Here is a 20,818-nt window from a genome sequence, read left to right as displayed (position 1 = left end):
AAGGTCGCAAAGTTCAAGGGGGCCGAATACTTTCGCAAGGCACTGTAAATGTTATATCCAGCAGCAACATAAGATGGAAAAATAAGATTTTAGTAGTAATATTTTACAGAGAAGAAGGACAGTGCAGAAATATAAAATTCAATGTTCAACATACTTGGCCAATAAACCTGATTCTGATTCTTACAGACAAGATATATTACACACTACGATATTAAATTCGACAAAACCCACCTTCTTTAGCTCCTCTCGTGTCATGTTGCTCATCTGCAGCGTGGTCCAGTACTTGTCCAGCAGCACTGCATGAGAGTTCTGTGGTTTGTGCCAACTGCCACCACTGTAATATGTCCTGCCAAACACAAGCATGACTTACTGTTATTTGTTACTTATAGTATGTCTTTGCAGTTTTTGTATCTTTCCACAGCAGAAAATCCAATGATCCCAATTTATAGAGTGACTGGCCAGCTGTGTGGTGCGACAGGAGAGATGGTTTGAATTTCTCTCTCAAGCTCTTTCTCATTTATTACAGAACTACATCTTTCACTTCTACAAATGCATGTGCACTATGGTTCTTGCATGTGGCTGGTTGATTCTAGACTAAAAAGTGCATGAAAGGCACTGTGTTTTTTGACAGAATTTTGGGAAACAGGAGGAGGCATCTAAGTGGAGGATGTGATGGCAGAATTTTCAACTGTGGCCATTAAGAACACAAACACTTTTACATTTAAACATACTGAGACAATCGTAGGCGACCCTGTGGTATTAATAACAGTAACACTGAACATAGCCTAAATATCACAAACGTGACTGCATTTATATAATATCTTGCCGTGTGAGTGGTGCAAGAAGAAACTTCAAAAAGCTGACAATCACATCACTACAGTACATATACAGTGCTCAGCATTAATGAGTACACCCCTTTTGAAAAGTAAGATTTTAATCAATATCTCAATGAATTAAAGAACAATTTCCAAAATATTAACAAAACTGAGTTGTATAGAACATTTGTTTAGCTCAATACATGAAAGTAATGTTAATAATATAATTAAGATTATAAAATCAGAAATGAATACACCCCACAACAAAAACTACTACATCTAGTATTTTGTATGACCTCCATGATTTGTAAGAACAGCACCAAGTCTTCTAGGTATGGTTTGAACAAGTTGGTGATGTATTGCAACATCTACTTTTTTCGTTCTTCAAGAACGACTTCTTTTAGAGCCTGGATGCTGGATGGAGAGTGATGCTCAACGTGTCTCTTCAGAATTCCCCATAGGTGTTCGATTGGGTTCAGATCAGGAGACGTACTTGGCCACTGAATCACTTTCACCCTGTTCTTCTTCAGAAATGCAACAGTGGCCTTAGATGTGTGTTTTGGATCATTGTCATGTTGGGAAAGTGCACGACGCCCAAGGGTATGGAGTGATGGTAGCATCTTCTCTTTCAATATAGAGCAGTATATCTGTAAATTCATGATGCCATCAATGAAATGCAGCTCCACGACACCAGCAGCCCTTATGCAGCCCCACAGAAGGACACTGCCACCACCACCATGTTTCACTGTAGGCATCATGCATTTTCCTTTGTACTCCTCACCTTTGCGAGGCCATACAGTTTTGAAGCCATCAGTTCCAAAACCTTTATCTTGGTCTCATCACAGAGTCCCAGTAGTCTTCCTCTTTTTCAGCATGGGCCCTGGCAAATTCTAGGTGGGCTTTTTTTGTGCGTGGGTTGTAGGAGAGGCTTCCTTCATGGATGACATCCATGCATGCCATTCCTGTGCAGTGTACGCCGTATTGTGTCACAGGAAACAGTCACCCCGTTTGGTTTTCTACTTCTTTAGCTAACTGCATTGAACTTGCATGGTGATTTTATTTGACCCTTCTCATCAGAAGCCGCTCCTGTTGAGGCGTTAACGTCCGTGGACGGCCTGGACGTCTCTGTGAGATGGCTGCAGTTCCATCTTTGTTAAACTTTTGTATCACTTTTGCGACAGTATTCTGACTAATAAGTAAAGCTTTGCTGATCTTCTTGTAGCCTTCATCTTTCTTGTGTAAAGAAATTATTTTCCTTCTCAGGTCTTGTGACATTTCTCTTCCATGAGTTGGTTTTCTTTGTTAAATAACACCCTTTTAAAATCAAGTGTCTGCTGGACATCTGCTTAATTAGACTCACCTGTAGTTGAATTATTGTTCATAAGGATCTTGTCTAAAATTTAGCTTTGCTCCTAAGACTTTCATTGGGGTGTATTCATTTTTGCAACATGGTCTTGAATGAATTTGTTAAGGAAAATACTTTTCTGTGTGTGCACATTAACAAATCTTGGTTGCAATCACTGGCCCGCATTTGTAGGAGTATTTTGTAGTATACTGTCCCATAGAAAATGTTGATTCTGAAAGGAAGGCAAAGGTTTTCTGACAAATCTGTTGGGTTGTACTCATTTATGCTGTGCACTGTAAAAGGTGCTACTGCAGTGACACCCAACCTTTTTTTTGTCCAAGAAAGGAAAAAGAATATTTGCATAATCTGTTTGAAATTCATAACATTACATTTTTGCCAACACACCTAAGATCCAATCATCAGTAAACTGTAGCCTATGTCCTGCAAGAGAACCAGTCAAACTAATGGAAAGGTCTCAGTTGTAATATTATTTACAATGTTAGCTTTGAATAACATATAAGAAAACACCTTAAAAGTGGCCAGTAGCTGCTGGTAGTCTTGCAGCCACACAATGAATAGGCATGTAGCTGTGTCGCCAGCTAACATTAAATTAATACAAATGAAAATCGGGGGTGGGGGATGGGGGGGTACAATGCAGACTACAACAATGAAAAATACTCTATATGTACATGCGATAAGATATTAATGTTGCTGTTTACTCACTGACATAGATATACAAGATTATACGAGATGATTTTCTCTTTCATTCTGCCACACCAGAGGATAAAGTCAGTCTAACATCTGATCATGTTGGCAGTTACAGCTGACTAACTTTAAGGGATGTAAACTTGCCACCATTGAAAAAGTGTTTACATGGCCCATGAAACGAGCCACAACATAAATGTGCATGCGTGCACATCATAGGTGCACTCTTATACCACTACAACAAATGGCACTAATCCTCTGTTCAGACTGTAAAACTAGGAAAGCCAAGCTGCTGTTGTATATGCAAGTTTAGAATGTAATGATTGTTACCTTCTAGTTGCAAAGAACTGAAATCCAGGAGCAACGTCAATGCAGTCCTCCCGTCCTGGAATCAGCAGCTTCTTGTTCTCCATCAAAGGCAGAAGCACAGATATCTAACAAAAAGAACAATTCAATCAAGCTGTGAATTGTGGCAATGACATAGACAGTTTATTAGTAAAAAGAATCTGTTTAGAATTTACTCTGAAAATAGAATAAGTGGGAATAACTGGAAAAGGCAGTATGACGGATGTAGATTATCCAGTTCTCATAAAGATTTAACCCACCACATCTAGAGGTGCATGGTCAATGTCTTCCAAGAGGATCCACTGGCCTTCAGACACAGCTTGTGTCAGCGTTCCTGGCTGCCACATAAACTTTCCAGGAATATCACTGCAATGGTACATCCCCAGCAGCATCTGCGAAACAAAGTACATCTGAGTTTTCAGCCTTTCATCCAGCCTCCACTGAACATTAAAGGAACAATCCAGTAATTTAATATTAAATTCAGATGGGGTGCTCACACGACAGTGGTTGATTCAATTTAATTAAAGAAAGCTCAAAGAAACAAAGGCTCAGATATCCTGACCTGTGGTCGCTAGTTAGACCCTAACCACCCCCTAGCAATCTTTATTTATATGGCAGCATTCTAAACATAAGTTACTTGTCTAGTCATAAGTTACAACAGATACAAACAATATAGGTAAACACATAAAAACAGTATAAAAATACACATTTAAAAAAACTAACTTTCAGAAGCATTTGGTTAGAGGATCTAAGAGATCTTACAGCGGTATGGGGATGTAAGAGCTCAGATACAGAGTGGTGTCAGGCCATAAAGAGCTTTAAAAACAAGTAATATTTTTAAAAGAATCCTCTGTTGAACAGGGAGCCAAAGAAGTGAAGCAAAGATCAAAATCATATGCTCCCAGATGTCAGAAAATGAAGGGCAGCATTCTGTACTAACTGCAGTCTAGACAGTAGTATTGAAGGGATACCAATATGCAGGGCATTACAATAAGTGTTAGTGTCAGTGTCAGTGTTACAGCTAATGAACGATCAGTTAAATTAAATATGGTTTTTCGAGGAGACATCTCTGAACAGCCATGACAGAAGGACCATGGTGAAGCCAGCCCTCTGAAGGGAGAACTGGCCAGCTGGAAGCATCTGCACTCCTGAAATGAGCCCAGAAATCCAGCGACGACAGACGTGTCCCGAGTTCTCAGCCGAGAACTACCTTAGCTCTCCAGACCTGCTCGACTCTTACTTAAAAGAGCCTCAGAACCAGCGCTTACCCTCCTCCTGGCCACATGGAGTCTCCAAAGCTAAACGGCTACCTCCTGTTAACAGATAAGTGTACTATAGCTGACTGATGTCTCCTGAAAACCTTATATATTAACTATTAGTTATCAAACTAAAGTCTCTAACCTATATAAATCGATAGCCATTTTCCCTCTCCATATTCATTATTAAATCCCAGAACTTAGATCTAGAATGATAAACTTCCACCAGCGCTAATACAGACAGGATAGCTACTCTTTCATTCATCAGATCATTCGCATACTGTACATACAGTATTTCTCACCAAAACCCCTCATGGTATGATGAAATGGCCACAGCATAGGCTTTCACAGTAGACAGAGCCAGGGCTCATCTCGAGCGCTCACGTTCCTGCGAAGTGCAAACAGATCTGCCACTGCTCGCCTGAACCTGTCCCACAGCACTTGTATGAGGGATGGGTTCAGTTTCCACTGGCTTGGCTGAGGCCCGCCTCGTGAGATTAAATCCATGGCACCATTCTGCTCACCCAGAATGTGCACAGCTCTGATAGAGTGCAGGTTACGGTGGGCGGGACCAAGCCACTGTGTAGAAGGAAACTCATCTCCGCCGGCATTCATGTCGACCAGTGGGTCAATGGGATAGCCGGGGGAGCCAGCAATGGAGGGAGGCGAGTCCATCGACTCGGACCCTTCCACGCCGACCATGCCAAGGAACTCCAGAGGGCAGCCAAAGAGAGAACAGTGTGCTCTGCCCTGAAGCAAGTCTCACAGCAGGGGTGTGGATCGCTGGGCAGAATGAAGCCCGTCTCACAGACTAGGCAGACATTGATGATGACGCAGCACCATCACTGTCTCTTTTTAAAAAAGAGGGAGCCGAACTCAGGTCACATAGGCTTTTATACAGCCACAGCGGACCTGAGTAGAGACAACCCAATGCAGGGCACAGGGTGTGAAAGAAAACTCTTTAGAACTGCAAATGTGCAAGGGATAAACCCAATCCCTTAGTTCTTAGAGGGTGAAGCCTATACGAAATAGAACAAGAGTGACTTGATCATGTGACTCAAACTGGAGTACTTGCTGCTTTAGATGTCAAACAAAAATGTGAAGAGCCCCCTCATGAGTACTACTACAAACTTCTTTGTGCCTACTTCAGCTCACGAAATGACCCTGGCATAGTTGAAGAGCTCCAGTTCCAGGAAATCTTTGTGCTCTCACCTTGCTGTCAGTTTGATCACCAAGCTGCACCTTGAGAATCTCTGTAGCCTTTGTATGTCCCGTGACAGCAGCCATAAACTCTACCAAAGCAGTTTTACCGCATCCAATAGGACCCTCAAGGAGTACAGGCTTCTGGGACGCTACAGCCAATGCCAGTCTTCTCAGATTACGGCAGGTGGAGTCCACTAACACCAGATCCTTTTGGTTCATCTACAAACAGAGTGCAACATTAGGAAGGGTTTACAAAAAAATAAAAAAGACCCATATATGTGAAACATACCTGTTCAGTGTGTCTAGGAACTCTCCTGGGTAGTACAACACCACAGACTGCTACAACATTCTGGGACAGGTCTTCTGATACAACCTGCCCCCTGGTAAACTTATTAACTTGTTCCTGGCGCCACATCACAGAGCCCTGATTGGCTAATACCAGGGCCTTCTCCACCTCCAGCTGCTGAGTTTCTTCCAAAGCTCTAAACAAGAAACAACAACAACAAAAAAAAGGAGGCAAAAGTCATGACATGAAACTTATAAAGAGTTGTAGTTACATGAACCTATGCAAATGTTTGCATAATGCAACATTATGCTACTTTCTTTCCAGCTGTTCTGCTTTGATTCATATTCTTATTTTTTATAAATGTACTTTACCATTTTTAAATTGTTTTATCTTATGCATTCATTTGCTGTTGCTGTTGAACAGAGAGATGCCACTTAAAGTTTCATTATTCTTTGTAAAATCATGACAACAAAGTCTATTCTATCCTATTGTTGAAATATTAAACAATGTTAGTATTGTACACATTGACACAACAATAAACTTTAAATTATGCACTGAAAACATCTTTTCTAGCTTATAAACTCCATGTAATTAATGTATTACATCTACAGAAACACAATATAAATTGCATATATAAGAAAATATACTGTACTGTTATTATATTAAACCTTTATTCAAAGAGCAGCTCCAATGAAGGAGCTGGGGTTAAGGGGCCACCACCACAGTGGTGTTGATCAGGGCGGGACAAGCACTGCTTTTTTACTTATCCCACCCAGAGTGACCCTGTAAGTCTGAGTACTGACCTAGCATCCTTCTATAACCTTTAGGCCACCACTTTCCATAAAGAGGCTCATATTTCAATGGTAACATTCAAATTAATTCTTTTCAGTAATATTCAGCTTTAATAGATAGAAATGAACTATGATGATATTGATAATGGATAACAAAAACAAATGTACATACTTAATTTTCATGTGCAGGATCTCATCACTTGTCAGCACCTTTCTCAGAAAGATAGTTTTCTGATTATCAGTCATGTGGGAGACCAGTGCTAAACAATGGGCAGTGTACCTGGTAGAGGCAATGGGAAATACAATATGTTTATTTTGCTGGTCAAACCAGCAGAAAGCAAAAGAAGCAAACATGTACAAAGAAGGTGAAGCAAAGGCATACAACAGTATCAACATTGTTGTAACAGCTGCAAGTAAACACCAAGATCAATAATAGATATACCCAAAATGAAAATTAAGATAAGAAATTGGGCATTTATTAAAAAAATCAGAATCTGAAATTTTATTTACAAAACCATTCAGACCCCTGATTTGACCCCCTAATCTGTAGCCCCTATCCCTGGAGTTACAGCTAAGTTAGAGTCTTCTTGAGTAAGTCTCCACATGCTTTGCACATATGGATTTGAGCAGTTTATCCCATTCTTCCTGGAAGATCATCTCCAGCTCAATCAGACTGGATGGGAAGTGTCCATTACCTGCCATCCTCTACAGATGGCCTGTGGGTTTAAGTCTGGACTTTGGTCCAGGCCACAACAGAACCGGCAGCATGTTGGAGTGATGCTTTGTCTCGTGAGCTGATCTTTTTTCTGTTTTTGAGGCATACCAGGGGTTCCTGTCTTGTGGTGACAAGTAAACATGTAGGCCTACACCCTTGGAAGCTTTCTTTGATTTTGAGTATCCTGTTGATTTTGGCAAAGCAGCTACTTTTGACATCTCTCTGATGGATTTAAGATTTTCTTCCATTCATTATCATCAACCCCGCCACAATCTAACTGGTACAACTCTCAGCTGTTAATCAAGTCTGAGCAACATGTGGGCTCTTTGGTGTACAGACTATTGTTGAAACAACAGTAAGTTATGCAAAATAAATAAATAAATAAATAAAAAACTTGTATCCAAGTGTCCAGTCACTTCTCAGTGCTTCCAATCTGGACAATAAGTGATAAAAGAACTCCATCTCACACACGGTTCATTCAATATTGATGCGTAACTGTCCTCACTGCATCGGCAGTAACTCTGCATTTTAACACATCAGTAGTTCTTTGAGACAAGTGAGAATCCTTGTAGCTTTGACTCTGAATTACAGCTAGCAGGCTGATGTAAACTGTTTTCCTACTCAATCGCTTGTAATTACAGACTAAACAATATGACTTGTACTCAGTGTTAAACTAAAACTTTGGGCTTTGAAATAGAGACACATACCAGAAGAGGAGGAACAACAAAAACACACTGGTCTGTTTTTATCTATTACAAATCAGACATGCTTGGCATTGCCATCAATTATTTCCTAAAGCTTACAGTGGCAAGAAAAACTATGTGAACCTTTTGGAATTTCATGGTTTTCTGCATTAATTTGTCATAACATGTGCTCTGATCTTCATCTAAGTCAAGAGTACTGATGAATATAATGTGCCTAATATAACACAAAAAAATTCTGACCTTTCATGCCTTTATTGAAAACTACTTTGACTGATAACCACTCAAACCTTTTGAGTTTGCTCCGCACAAGAAGAATATGCTTATGTGAGCCACATCTCACCAAAAAAAGGCTTTCAAAAGATCTACGATCAAGAATTGCTGATTTACAAAAACCTGGAAAGGATTATAAAGTGATTTCAAAGACTTTAAAAATTCACCAGTCTACAGTTAGGCAAACGATCTACAAATGGAGACACTTTGGGACTGTGGCTACTCTACCAAGAAGTGGGCGCACAGTCAAAATGACCCCAAGAGCACAACTAAGACTCATCAATGAGGTAAAGAAACAACCTTGAGTCACAGCCAAAGATTTGAAGGCATCACTGGAACTGGATAACATCTGTGTTCATGAGTCTACGGTACATAAAACATTGAACAATCATTGTGTCTATGGCAGGACACCATGAAGGAAGCCGCTGCTTAGTAAAAAAAACATTGCTGCACGCCTGAAGTTTGCAAAAGAGCTGATTGACACTCCACAGTGGTATTGGCAAAATGTTTTGTGGACTGATGAAACTAAGGTTGAACTATTTGGAAAGAACACGCAGCACTACATCTGGCATAAAAAGGGCACTGCATATCATCATGAAATCATCATCCCAACCGTAAAGTATGGTGGAGGAGACATGATTTGGGCCTGCTTTGCTGCATCAGGGCCTGGCCAGCTTGCAGTCATTGAGGGGAAGATGAATTCCCAAGTATATCAAAAAAAAAAATTCAGGATAATGTGAGAATGTTTGTACATCAGCTGAAACTCTGTAGAAGTTGGGTGACGCAACAGGACAATGACCCAAAACACCGGAGCAAGTCCACAACAAAATGGCTTCAGAAAAACTAAATTTGCCTTTTGGAGCTGCCAAGTCAGAGCCAGAATTTTTTTTGTGTTGTTTTTGTAGGCACATTATATTTGTCAGTACTCTTGACTTAGATGAAGATCAGATCACATTTTATGACTAATATATGCAGAAAACCATGAAATTCCAAAAGATTCACATACTTTTTCTTGCCACTGTATCACACATTTTTTCTTACAACTGGACAATGACCCAAAGCAGAGTTCAAAAAGCACCAGAACGTGCAGTTGGCAAGAGAAGAGTGGTCCAAAATTCCAGTAGAGAGGTGGAAGAAACTCACTGATGGTTACAGGAAGTGACTGATTTGAGTTATTTTATCCAAAGGGTGTCAATGATTCTGTTCAGTCCATTTTTAGAGTTCTGTGTGGAATGGATCAAATTTGGCTTTTTCTCTGCTTTTTGTGTTGTTCCAATGCAAACAAAAGAAATGAACATGAAAATACCAAAGAATTTGTGATTGCAACAATTTCCTGGGAGAAGTGGTGTGTTATCTGACAGAAATGCAGGGGTGCCAATATTTTTGGCTATGACTGTAGGTTTGTGATATAAAAATCTGTATGATTATCAGAAAATGAGAACACTACTTTGGCTTTAATAACAGATCACTTAATATTCTGGATGAACTTTCATCAGGCAAGTTTCAAGCTCCTGCTAGCTGACTTTCAAACCTGAAATATGCAAAAAGTAAAGGCTGACTGGACAGAACATCCAAACAAGGTTGGCATGCTCTGGAAAGTGTTCGGTGTTATGGGTTTCAATTTGCAGGAAACGGGTTCAAAGATGGAAACACATAGACACTGATATTAAATGCAGAAAAAAAACACAGATGCTGTGCCTTAACCGTCACTGAGCTGACCTACACCCACAGACATTAGAATAGTCTTTAGGGAATATGGCTGACAAAGTCACATGTGTCTAAAAGCAAAACAGGTACATACCCCCGAACCATGACATCGCTGGTGAGCAGCTGGGACACACAGGGACTCCAGTCCCAGAGCATTCGAAACTTGGCACCATCACTCTGGAGGAATTTTAGGGTGGCACCCATGAGGTCACGCAGCTTCATCCTCCTGGGGCCATAGTGAACAGATGATGACTCTTCACTTGTGAAAAAGAGCCGCTGAAACACTGGAGGGGCATTGTTGAAGTACTTTGCAGCAAACCTTAAAGACAGGAGTGGAAAATGAGTCAGGATATATGTAGAATACTGCAGAAAAGGTTCCTGTATAAGATGGCTGACTGAGTGCCAAAGGACCTGGCTTTTTTAGAGCTTGACCCTTTCTAGAAACAAAAAGTCAGGATAATTTGGCCTTTTTGTCACCAATTTAGAGCAGTCATTTATTAAAGTTGTCTCTCACAAATCCCCCAACTTAGTCAAAGTGCAATACTAAATCACCCTAGTAACCTTTTACACTACAATATCTGCAGGGTTCAGTAAAGGTTTGGGACAAAGTGAAAACTGCAGCAAGACACCAGACCCTAAGGGCAGAGACACACCAAGCCGACATCAAATAATGAGCAGCAATGAATGACGACTGCTGTGTCACCTCACGAAGCCCTCATCTGGGCCACAAAGTACCACAAAGACTACAGCCGACAACCAACTAGCATGTACACTCAATGTTTGCATGGGAGGAAAGTACTATCCTTACCAGCAGGTAGTGGTATTCGACATTCAGAAATGGAAAGTGGAAGACCTAGGCTGTGTCCGAAATCACTTCCTACTCACTATAGAGTGCATTCATCATTTGTAGTGGTGTACAAATGCTGAGTGCATACATTTATCTACTATATATTGCACTCAAAAATTCCACAACAGAACATAAAAAGTGTACATGCCATGAACACTACTTTCTGCTATCAATCCCACAATGCAACACTCCACATTTTATCAGATGGAAAATGATGGTCACGCAGTTCTACAGCTGTTAGTGACGATGCAAAATGCAGATAATTACAACTCCAAATCAGAAAAAAGTTGGGTTGGTATGTAAAATCAAAATTAAAACAAACTAGTGATGTGTAAATCATCTGTGTCCTGTATTACATTGAAAACAATACATATTGAAAACATAGCCGCACATTATTTGATGTGACACCTCTTCAATTTTATTCTTTGTTCAAAACAAACACCCACTTCAATTTTGATGTCTGAAACAAATTCCAAAAAAAAGTTGGGACAGTAAAGCGAGGGACCATGGTGTGATGTTGCTGTTCCTTTTCACAACAGTTAAAAGACATTTAGGAACTGAGAGCACCAAATAATTAAATGCGTCAGGTGTCATTTTGTCCCATTCTTCCTGCAAACAAATCTTAAGGTGCGCAACAGTCCTCAGTCTTTGTTGATGCAATTTGCATTTCAAAATCCACCACACATTCTCTATTGATGACAGGTTAGGACCGCAGGCAGTCCAGTCCAGCACTTGCACCCTTTTCCTCCACAGCCATGTCTTGGTAATGTGGCAGTATGAGGTTTTACATTGTCTTACTGAAATATACATGGGTGTCCTTGGAAAAGACGTCGTCTTGAAGGCAGCATATGCTGCTCCAAAATCTCTATGTATTTTTCAGCAGTAATGGAGCCATCACAGAAGTGTAAGTTACCTTTGCCAAGGGCACTGATACAATCCCAGACCCTGACAACATCAGAATTGAAGTAGGTGTTTATTTTGAAAAAATATCAAATTGAGTGAACTGCTTAGAGTATGTTGTATAGGGAGTGATTTGAGACACAACCCTAGACTGCAAATATACAAAGTCTAAACAAACTGTTCATAAGTGCATCTAATCAACACTATGACTAATAAGAAGCTGCAAATGGCACTGGTGTTGTCAGCCTTTGATGGAAGAAGAAAGGAACTCACAGAAGTGAAAAATAAAGGGAAACCACACTATATGAGTGAAATCATGGATGCTACAGTGACAGACTAAAGGGGCTTTCTCCAGCTGTTCTCTGAGTTGCTAAGTTGAACAGCCAATCAGAGTGGTTTCTCTCACAGAGGGATCTGCCACCGATTCAACATGTTGAATCAGCTGAAAAGTCACTGACGGGGTTTTTGTTTTTTAATTATCTGCACAGGCGCAATGTTACGTCCCTGGTAGGCTAGTGGTTAAGGTGCAGCGGGTTCGAATCAGGGTTGCGTCAGGAAGGGCATCTGGCGTAAAACACGTGCCAAATGTCAACATGCAAGTCGTCAGTGTGACGATTTGCTGTGGCAACCCCTAAACGAGAAAAGCCGAAAGTGTTCACAGGCACAATGTTACCAATCCAGCAACTTTGCTGTGACGACAAGACTTCATAGGCATTGAATACAGTTGATATTTATTAAGAAATTGCTGGAAAATAGCTTTTTGAATTTTGTACAGCACAAAGATAGCCATTGGCCATGATAGTATTCCTAGATAAATATGTTTACTTTGCTTGAATGTGTAAAGAGACATAAACATGGGTGTTTGAGGGTGTGTAAAGGGACCCCTTAACATATTTTTCACCCTGGGCGCCCCAGGTTAATATAGCCATGTAGCAATAAATTCAGGATAAGCACGTTTACAGATCAGGATGAAGAAAGGATATTTCACATGCAGCGTGATGAAAACAGAGTCTACTTACGCCAGTGCATCAGGACTGATCCTGAGGAGTTTGCTTAGTGCCACACACAGGCGCTCATGGAGGTCATGGTTGATTCTGCCACCATCTTTGACCCTCTCTGCGTTCCTTTCCAAAAGGTCCAGAATCAGGGGTCGCAGGTGTCGTGCAATCAACAAAGTATAATCCTTCTCCAACAGCAGCTGAGCCAAACTGTCCAGAAGACACTGCCTGTCCTGCTGGCTCCATATCTGAAGAAACATCATATAGCAGGAAGGCCTCAAATGAAATATGGATTAGCTGGTAAAAAATACATAATCTTGGCTTCTTCAAAATCTTTACAACCTAGGGGTTAATAAGGCAGCAGCATATATTTAACCACATACTTTAGACAAAAATTATGTGATTTGTAGAATGACTCCTGATGTGTGGGATACTCCTTGGTGCACACAACACGTTTTGAGACACCAGCGGAAACACATAATTTTATTCCACACAAGCCAGGAACTAACATATCTTACCTGTTTTGAAAGATAACGGCTTATTTCGTTGTGACTTCTGTCAACATGTCTGGATATGATGCCCAGTGATGACAGACTCAATTCTAAATTTTCCATCTTATCATTTGCCGCTTACGAAGGAGCGATCTACAGATTTAACAGGCTCGCGCGGTGTATGAAAAGCTCTAATAAGTTACTGTTATTAAAATAAACTGTGAAGTTCATCACGCGCTTGTCAGTCTGAAGATGTATCACAAGACACAAACACGTTCCCGTTAGTGAGATTAAAATCCCGTCCACATGTGCGTGACGCACAAATCCTTCCGGGTCGGTTATATCCCCTCTCTCTCATTTCTGACGTCGCGCTGTAATGACGTGTACGGACAGCGACGGCAGTTGTAACTGTTCGTGAGTGAGATCATTTTTGTCTGAGTTTGCAGCTATTTAATGTTATTATTTATGGCAGGTGATTGTGGAAGAATGTGAACCGCCGGAGGGGACTATGAATCGCATTATATCTGGTTCCATGTAAGGCTTTATTGCTGTTTTAACAATATTTTTGAAGCCGAGGAGCTGCAAGAATAAAACCACTTCAGCGACAGACCGCGGGAAAATGTCGTTATTTCCTGTGCACTAAAGTCTTGGCGCGACATTACGGTTGTAAACAACAAGAGGACTCAGTAGTGCACACAAATAAGCAAGCAAGTAAGTTTGCCTATTTTTTAGTACATTGTAAGATCATTTAATGAATGCCCAACGGATAGGGTTCACATTGGCATTCTTAACTTTTTCCTAGATAATACCATTGTGCCATTGTTGGCAGTTAACGTTCATTTATCCACCCAACGGTAATAAAATAAACAATAACATGTGCAGTAACCATTGGTGACATTCTCTGATAAAATACATAAATGTGTTTTTCAATTACAATAATTAAAGCTACATATGAATAAATATGTAAAAGGTTTCAAACAGGTTGCCTGTTGCAACCACTTGACTTTACAAGACTGCTCTGTCAACTCCACGATTCATTACAGATGAATTAACTGTGTTGCTGATTAATTGTGGGCTTACCTCTGCTTTAGGTGTAGCCACCACTTACAGTTTGTGTGTTCTGGCTGATATTTGTTTGCTGGTAATAATTATTGATTTTTCCTTTTCACTATTTTCACGTACTCCTTAAGAAATTGAGTCACAGATATTTGGAATAATGGAGGACACTGACACCAATTACACCTCTGGTCGTAAGTATCTGTCTGCTATATTTATCTAAACGGTTACATCTAGATTTATGTACTACTATTTGTGTATTACAAAAAAATTCTGGTTTATAATCATACTATTTTAACATATAATATATATAGTGTTGATGGCTTTATCAGTTTTCCCTGCAGTGGTTTCACTCCAGTTCCCAGTCAAAATTATTATCGATATTAGAATAAAATTCATCTTGGAAAAATAAATATGACACCTAGGGATGGGATGATATGGCTTTTTTTTTTTTATACAATTCAATGCACGATGTGGTGTGTACAATTTCATTTAATCACAGTACAATTAAAAATTCAATGACAGCAATGTCTGACTAGCTGTGGAATACTTGTACTGTAATTCTATTTTTCCCCCTTTCTAGCACTGGTTTGATTATGTAAAGAGCAACCACATTAATTTCTGCTAGGCTGTCTTATTTGCAAAAAATATGAAGTCGCTGTTGTATGGAGACCACACGATATATATCGCTAGACAAAATGATACATTTTGGGAGATTTTTGTATCACAATATATTGAATTATAATATATCGTCACGTTCCTAATGACAACAATTACAAAATAACTTCTTATTTGCCTGCTGCGATTTCATTAGTGCTTCAATTCTACAGGTAAAGTTAATATATCATGTAGCACTTTAAACGATTTCCATAGTGGAACAAAAAATGCAGCATCCATAGGATGTGGAAATGAATATGCTAGTAAATTTAAACATTTAGGTTAAGACTTGTGCGGACAATGAGTCGATTATAGCTAGGCCTATACACAATTTATGATGTACATTTGTCCAGTAATATGTGTATAATATCCACAGTCTTGGTACCTGATGTCAGTGAAGATTCTGTGGATATCTATGATGGCCTGGATACTGGTTTTAGCAGCAGTGCAGGTAAAAGTTCTTTAAAGACATGGTTTCACTTTGCCTTTCTTCTACAGTGCAACAGTAGCACATATAGACAGAGGCAGTCCTGCCCACATTCTTTTGTTCAACACTGAAGCTGACTTTATAATGGTGGTTTATCTCATTTCTTGTCTTATCCTGGTTTGTTATAGAGAAGCCACCTTCATGTGCTTCTCAGCTGAAAGACTCACTGGATCTGTATGAAGAAATTGTCGCAGAGGAGCAGCAGAACAGAGAGTCTTCTTGTGCTCAGGTGAGTTGCTGTGCTCTCACCTGAGCAAATAGAAACAGTGCCTTGGCTTTTTTCCCTGAAAGTTAATGTTTTTTTGCATAAAATTGTGATACATTTTTAAGATGTTAGCTGCATTTATTCAGTTGCAAGAAAAAGTAATGGCACTGTTTGCAATTTCCTGTTTTTTCTGGATAAATTGGTCATGAAATGTGATTTGATCTTCACCAAAGTCACAAATGTCAACAAACACAATATTTCTAAGGTGACAAAACACATTCAGTCCTGATCTTTCATGTCTTTAGTGTACATACCCATTAAGAAAGACTGACAAAGACAAAGACTGGGCATACAGACATACAGTAGACTGGGCACCGATGTCTTGGGTCAGTGGTTATTAGAAGCTTTTTAAAGTCTCCTTGTTCCTCTGCTGCAACTTTGCACTCTTCTTTTAATCGGAACATTATGGGTAAATGTAGCCCTGGTTTGTGACTGTTATGTGTTATATACATTACATGAGTCACAGGCTGGGGCTAGGGTAAATGAAACTTGTAGTCATATCAAGGCAGAGGCGTTTTCAGGCAGCAAACGCAGGTGGTGTGGTAGCAGCCTCACAAAGTAAAACACACTCTTCATACTGCAGTTTATGATGCTGTTATAAATGGTGGAAGAGATTTGAAGGGATTTTTTACAAACCAGGGCTGCTTCACTAGCGTAGACCAGCAGCGAGAGTAGAGCAAGTTTTGTGCAGAGGGTAAGTGGGGGCAGGGTTTCACAGAGGGTGTGAGAGAGGCGAGATGCAAACACCAAGAGAAAAACCAGGTTAGGTGATGCAACATCATTACAGATATAAATGGTATTGTCTCATCCTACACTTTGTTTGAAATTATACTGATCTACCTTACAAAGTCGATATACCCAGCCCTAGACTATAAAAATGCCCATGTCCCTCTGCTCCAATGAAGGCTTCGCAGACATCACCATGCTCTGATAAAATGCAGAGGGCTGCTGACAGCTGGCCAACTGTCTCACAGACTTCTTTTTGTGTGTTTGCAGTTGAAGTCCAGGCTCCAAGCAGCTCAAAACCAAATCAAACAGTTGCATCGGAGACTGGAGCAGGTGGAAATGCAGGTTTGTTGTAGTTAAGTTTTTTTGCTGTTGAAAATGTGAAAGCTTCCACCTTGGAATAGTTTGCAGAGGGGAATCAAATTACAGAACTTAATATACAGGGCTCCAGACTGGGAGTGAGCACTCGCATTGTGTGACCACATTTATTTATGGTGAGACTGACTTTTTTCAAAGGTCGCACTGGGTGAGACTGCAAAATAAACAGGTTACACATGAACAATTACCCTTACTGTAGAAATGGAGGACAGACATAACAATCTCCGCGATACTGTCATCACAACGTTTTATCTGCAGATTTGTCACTCACCCATCTATCAAATGTGTCGATCCACTAACCCTGGGACACGTGTCATCCCTGAACCTGTATTGTGCACGTCAAGTTTATTTTTTCCTTTGGCACTTTTGAAGTGTAATTGCCACAGACTGCTGTTTAAATCAGGTAGATCACCTGTTAGCTTGTTTATGTGTTGGAAACCTTTTCCCTGAATCTCTTCTGATGGATCAGGCTCCTGGTGTCACTGAGATTTCTGGTTTTACTTTACTAAACTCTGTGATAAATTATGTCTTTACTAATAGTCTTTCTTTTTATAGGTTTTGTGTTTTTGTATCTTTCTCTGTTGTTAGCCTGTTTGACCTTTTATATACTGCATAGTCACTTGAATTTTAGTTTTATTTGTTCCAGTCTCCTTGAAAAAAAAAGAGGTTGCTAAACTCAGTGGAATACTACCCACTTAGACAAAAGTTAAATCAAATAAACTTTAAGCTTCAAAAAGATGAGAATAATATTTTTACTGTGGTTCGTAGGCCATCTATCGTTTCCTATAGTGTTATTAAATGTATTTTGTGAAGAATCATTACCCTCAGTTATAGAGTGATTATTGATAGTTGAGAGTAGCTTCAGAAAGTATTCAGACCCCTGTACTTTGTGTTCTTGAAAGTTTCGATTTTTAATACAGTTGCAAAAACTTCAAACTTTGTCGGTATGGGTTATTGAGTGTAGACGAACAACAAAAATGGCAACTTCAAAATTAAATCTGCTACACAAAGTGCAAAAAGTGAAGGCGTTTGAATACTTTCCTGAAACCATTATGTTAACAACTCCTGAGAAGTGACACATAATTCAGTGTTACTAACTCACAGCATGTTGCCCTTGTTCCTAGGCATTATTTTACCACTCATTAGGAAACCAAGTGAGAGACTCCATTTTTAAATCTTGTTGAAGTGAAATAACCAATAAAAAGTTGCTGGACAAGTTGCTGTCAGTAACAGTTGGAAACCGAGGCCAACCCAGGCCCGCCTGGCTCTGCAGAGTAAAAGAAGGCAAACCGTGCTGATGGGAATAACACCAGTAGTATCACCCCCCCAAACCCTCAGCATCACCTGCACCTGTTCTCATAGGCCATTTTCCCACTAACATAGATAATGCTTATTTATTATGTGTCACCAACTGTTGTTTAAAGGCCAATACAGAACGATTAATTTTTTTGTCAGTCAGCTGTTTGTTCTTTTTCTTATTCTATTAAGAGTATTACGCACAATTGAACTGATCCTGGAATAGGCATGTGGAAACCTGAGAGTCCAGTAAAAGTTGTTCATCAAAATTCACCAGCACTAACATTCTCTCTCTCTGTCTGTCTTTGTATCTGTCTTTCTCTCACTCTGTAAACAGAAAACAGGGTTAATCTTGGAAAACTGCTGTCTCAAAAAGAACATCTCAGCACTTTTACAAACAGCTAGACAGGAAGTGGCACGAAAAGATGCTGAGATTCAGTGGCTGAATCAGCGGTACGTTTTTGTTTCAAATATATAAATTGGTGACTCACTTTATACATATTACACATATCTATTTTACAGTAGCATGTCATGCTGTTATATAATTATAATCGATCACAGAATTCTCTGTATGAGTTAATCTGACATTTCCAATATAGCAATTGTAAAAAAGCCATGTTTGAAGATGAATTAGGCCAAGTAACTTTTTAATCACTGCCTAACCATTGTGGTCTAACAGTCTCAACTGCTTTGCTCTATGTAAAATAATGAATCCATTGTTAAAACTGTTTTTGCCAGGCAAATGAAAAGTCGTCATCATCGTCAGTTTCACAATAATCAGAATTCCTCAAGCTGGACCTCCACAGGCAGCTCCAGCAATAAGCCACCTACCTCTAGTCCTCTGCCACCTCCTCCACCATCTTCACCTCCTAGGGAGAATCAGCATTCAAGGAATTCACATCAACCTTCAGTAAAAGAAAGCAACAATTCCACCAGTCAGCCCCTTGGCTCCTGTGCTGAGACAAGTGCTTCTAAATCATCTTCTCATAGTAATTTAAAAAGTACCTCAAGGGGGGATTGTAAAATACCTGACAAACAGACTGAGCACTCTGTCAGCAAATGCAGCAGCAGTTCATCCACCCAACATAGTGAGTTGGACAAACACAAGTCTAAGCACAGAGAGGAAAAATATCAAAGTCATAAACTTTCTGAATCAACAGATAGGAGACATAGATCTAATTCAGATCCCAACAAGGATTGTCATGACAAGAACAGGTCTCATAAAGCAGAAAAAAACACCGGACGAAATTTTGATTCCAGGTCATCTAAAAGCAGGGCCTACCTAAATGTTGAGGGGCGCCACAGATCAGACAGGGTTAAAAGCCCTCCACCAGTGATTTTACACAGCGCAGCTTCCTCTGATGGCACCAAAGGGAGAAGTCGAGAATGGAGACAAAATAAAGCTAAATTGTTGTCATCAGACTTGGAACATAGTGCAACTCAAATCTCTAAAGAGAGCTATAGCCGAGATCATAGAAAACTCAAGACTAGTGACAGACATAGCAGAAGCTCAGACTCAAAGGACCGGACAAAGTCCTCTTCAAGTCAACATGCTGAGCGGTACAGTGATTCCTCCAAAGTGAGGGAAGGAGAGCGACTTTCAAAGGATTATCAACGGAAGGAGCAGAGGCAACGAGAAGATGAAATAAACAGAAAGCACAAGGGGAGTCGTCTGTCAGAGATGAGCAGAGGATGCGGAAAAGAGAGATCAAAAGAATCAGGCCAAGGTGAAGTGAATGTTCAGAGTAAGGATAAACAAGAAAAAACATCTAAGACCTTAAAAAGATCATCTAAAGAACAAAAGACCACTGAGAAAAGTTCTGTGGAAGAAAATACTCCACACAAGAAACTGTGTTTTATGGAAACATTGAATCTAACCATTTCACCAATTAAGAAGCCAGTGTTGTCCACTGGTATCAGCCAGGATGCTCTCACACCAGTGGACAGATCAGACGATAAGTCGCATGCTCGTATGGAAGATATGTGTGTCATTCGTGAAGTAGACACCATTGAATTGGAATCAGGGTTGGAAGATGTTACAGAGCAATGTCCAGATACCCACGAAGATCTAAGCACTGAAAAGACAGACAAGAGATGTGATAATGCAGAAGATGTACACGAAAAGGACAAGAACTGTAAGGAAAATTCCTCTGGAAAACTACTTGAACTCAGTTCAGTCCACACTACCTCAGTACCTACCCAACCCCTAGATAATGCAGAGAATCAGATGACTGTATACCCCACCTCTAAATCACCATGGAACATTTCTCTAAAAACAACAGAAGGGGACATTTTAAAAAATCACAAGGACAGCACAAAGCTGTCCTCAGAAAGCAAGGCAGAAGACTATGGACAACCAGAGGCTATAGATGGTGTCAGTGACACATATGGAAGCGTTTCCAAAGAACGCACAAGCAATTCGTTACCCAAAGTAAACAATACTGATAGGTCTGTTACTGTTACCAAATCTGTTGTGCTTGACTCAGTGGTAGAACTTTCAAAACATTCAGTACAGCAAAGCCACACTGCGGATTCATCTGAAGAAGGTGCAGCCGCTTCATCCTCCAGGGAAAAT

The 20,818-nt window shown here is 40.0% G+C and overlaps 2 protein-coding genes across 2 annotated transcripts in view; one reads left to right on the top strand and one right to left on the bottom strand.

Moving 5' to 3' along the window:
* mdn1 (midasin AAA ATPase 1) overlaps positions 1-13,661 on the bottom strand; it is a 107,206-nt gene extending 93,545 nt beyond the window's left edge. The window contains 9 exon segments of the mRNA XM_020612888.1: positions 232-346; positions 3,196-3,299; positions 3,471-3,602; positions 5,679-5,888; positions 5,959-6,151; positions 6,919-7,026; positions 10,237-10,461; positions 12,909-13,135; positions 13,406-13,661. Of these exon segments, the coding sequence (XP_020468544.1) occupies positions 232-346; positions 3,196-3,299; positions 3,471-3,602; positions 5,679-5,888; positions 5,959-6,151; positions 6,919-7,026; positions 10,237-10,461; positions 12,909-13,135; positions 13,406-13,501 (1,410 nt within the window). The 5' untranslated portion in view covers positions 13,502-13,661.
* A 104-nt stretch (positions 13,662-13,765) lies between these two features.
* casp8ap2 (caspase 8 associated protein 2) overlaps positions 13,766-20,818 on the top strand; it is a 14,473-nt gene continuing 7,420 nt past the window's right edge. The window contains exons 1-7 of the mRNA XM_020612920.1: positions 13,766-14,089; positions 14,569-14,628; positions 15,468-15,542; positions 15,707-15,807; positions 16,840-16,914; positions 18,581-18,696; positions 18,982-20,812. Coding sequence (XP_020468576.1) covers positions 14,595-14,628; positions 15,468-15,542; positions 15,707-15,807; positions 16,840-16,914; positions 18,581-18,696; positions 18,982-20,812 — 2,232 coding nt within the window. The 5' untranslated portion in view covers positions 13,766-14,089; positions 14,569-14,594. The remainder of the gene's footprint in view (positions 14,090-14,568; positions 14,629-15,467; positions 15,543-15,706; positions 15,808-16,839; positions 16,915-18,580; positions 18,697-18,981; positions 20,813-20,818) is intronic.

Source organism: Monopterus albus, unplaced genomic scaffold (genome assembly GCF_001952655.1).
Source record: "Monopterus albus unplaced genomic scaffold, M_albus_1.0 scaffold128.1, whole genome shotgun sequence".
Classification (NCBI taxonomy): Eukaryota; Metazoa; Chordata; class Actinopteri; order Synbranchiformes; family Synbranchidae; genus Monopterus; species Monopterus albus.
This window is presented reverse-complemented; position numbering and strand designations above follow the sequence as displayed.